The sequence below is a fragment of the Lipotes vexillifer genome, unplaced genomic scaffold (assembly GCF_000442215.2).
Source record: "Lipotes vexillifer unplaced genomic scaffold, Lipotes_vexillifer_v1.1 scaffold512, whole genome shotgun sequence".
Lineage (NCBI taxonomy): Eukaryota > Metazoa > Chordata > Mammalia > Artiodactyla > Lipotidae > Lipotes > Lipotes vexillifer.
Genome location: NW_006787695.1, coordinates 972,625 through 974,258, shown reverse-complemented (window position 1 = coordinate 974,258; position 1,634 = coordinate 972,625). Strand labels below are relative to the sequence as shown.

The 1,634-nt window shown below is 47.6% G+C and overlaps 1 protein-coding gene across 1 annotated transcript in view; it reads left to right on the top strand.

The window, feature by feature from the left end:
* GYG2 (glycogenin 2) overlaps window positions 1-891 on the top strand; it is a 29,111-nt gene extending 28,220 nt beyond the window's left edge. Inside the window, exon 10 of the mRNA XM_007460488.1 lies at window positions 736-891. Within this exon, the coding sequence (XP_007460550.1) occupies window positions 736-891 (156 nt within the window). The remainder of the gene's footprint in view (window positions 1-735) is intronic.
* Window positions 892-1,634: the final 743 nt, after the last annotated feature.

Genomic DNA, 1,634 nt, shown 5'->3' with positions numbered 1-1,634 from the left:
AAAAAAAAGAATATGGAAACCCTGCCATGGCGAGAAAAAAAAAACGATTTAAATTAGTATTGAAATGGTCTTGCCAGGCTGTCCAAAATGTCATACGCTTTATTTACACAATATGAACCTTGTCTTCGTTTCGCGTAGTTTGGTTACACACAGGGATACAGAACGTTTTTGGGTTTTTTTTAACTGTTTATTTTATTTTGGAGTATAGTTGATTAACATTGTTGTGATAGTTTCAGGTATACAGCACACTGATTCCGTTATGCATAGATAGGTATCTATTCTTTTTTCAAATGCTTTTCCCATTTAGGTTGCGACATAATATTGAGCAGAGTTCCCTGTGCTGTACAGGAGGTCCTTGTTGGTTATCCATTTTAATTATAGCAGATACAGAACCTTTTTTTGGTGGGTGGAAAGATTAAGATGATCATATAAGCGTGTGTGAAAGGGTTTAGTGGCTAGACATTAAAACAGGTCTTAGGAACAAGTGGACACAAGTACAATGATAAAGTATAAAATTTCAACAAAGTCAGGCCAACAAAGCATCTTGTTGTAAGAAGGTTATATTAAATTCAGCGTGTGGTTTGTTCAGAAGCGAAGTGTCAGCACCGTCTCCCTGAGACGTGGTGAGGTTTGTCCGTGGAACCGATTGCTCAGCCAGGTGGGATGCTCGGGCCGGCTTTCAGTCTCTGACGACGGTTTTTCTAACACCGTCTCCTGTGGGCTTGTCTTCCCTAGGTGGACCTGGCCATCTCCGTCTCCGAGATTTCCATCGAAGAAAAGGCACTGAGTCCTGATGAGGAACGGAGGAAGTGGGAGGAGGGATGCATCGATTACCTGGGGAAGGATGCATTTGTCCGGATTCAGGAGAAGCTGGACCGCTTCCTGCAATGATGGTGCCATGGCGTTGGGTGGCCCTGTTCCATGAACATCTCGAGTCCTTTCCGAGGGAAAGACTCTTCCACGATGTGCCTCTCTTTATGGTTGACCAGCTTGAGTGCCTCATGTCAGTCACGTGGTCCATCCAAAACCCAGCTCAAAGGCCTGTGTGACCCCAGCTACCCGTGCCTCCTGGGGGTTCCCCAGGAGGTTGCATCTCCTTTACACCTTGTCGGCAAAAGGGCACAGGAATAACCTTCTGGTCAACCCTGGGTCTCTGGTTTTGCTTGAAGGAGCTCAGGATTCTGTCCTGGGCAGGTGCTGCCGTGTCCATCCTACGTAGGGTTAGACGTCATCGCAGAGTTTCTGTCCCAGTGCCCGTAACACGAGGAGAGGGATTGAGTGAGTGCCTTGGGACTTTGCAGAACCAAGAGTCCTTTCTGTGAAGACGAAGCAAACGTTCGGATGTCTTGAGTGTGACCCCAGTGTGGACTTTTCCAAGCATGGCTGAGAAACACCACAGCTGTGGTTCCTCTTTGGCAAAAATACCCAAGAGGACTTCCAAGTGTGTTGACAGATGCCCCGTGGAGATGTGTCAGAGATGTTTGGAAGGAAGATTCCAGCTGGCTTGGGAGCAGTGACCGCTTCCAAACTGGTTGACCTACAAGGGTTTACGCTGAGGGGTGTGTGGTGGCTGTGCACTCCCGGTAACTGGATTTGGTTGAGGCTGTTGGTTTCGAGGCAAACCCGTGTGCGGC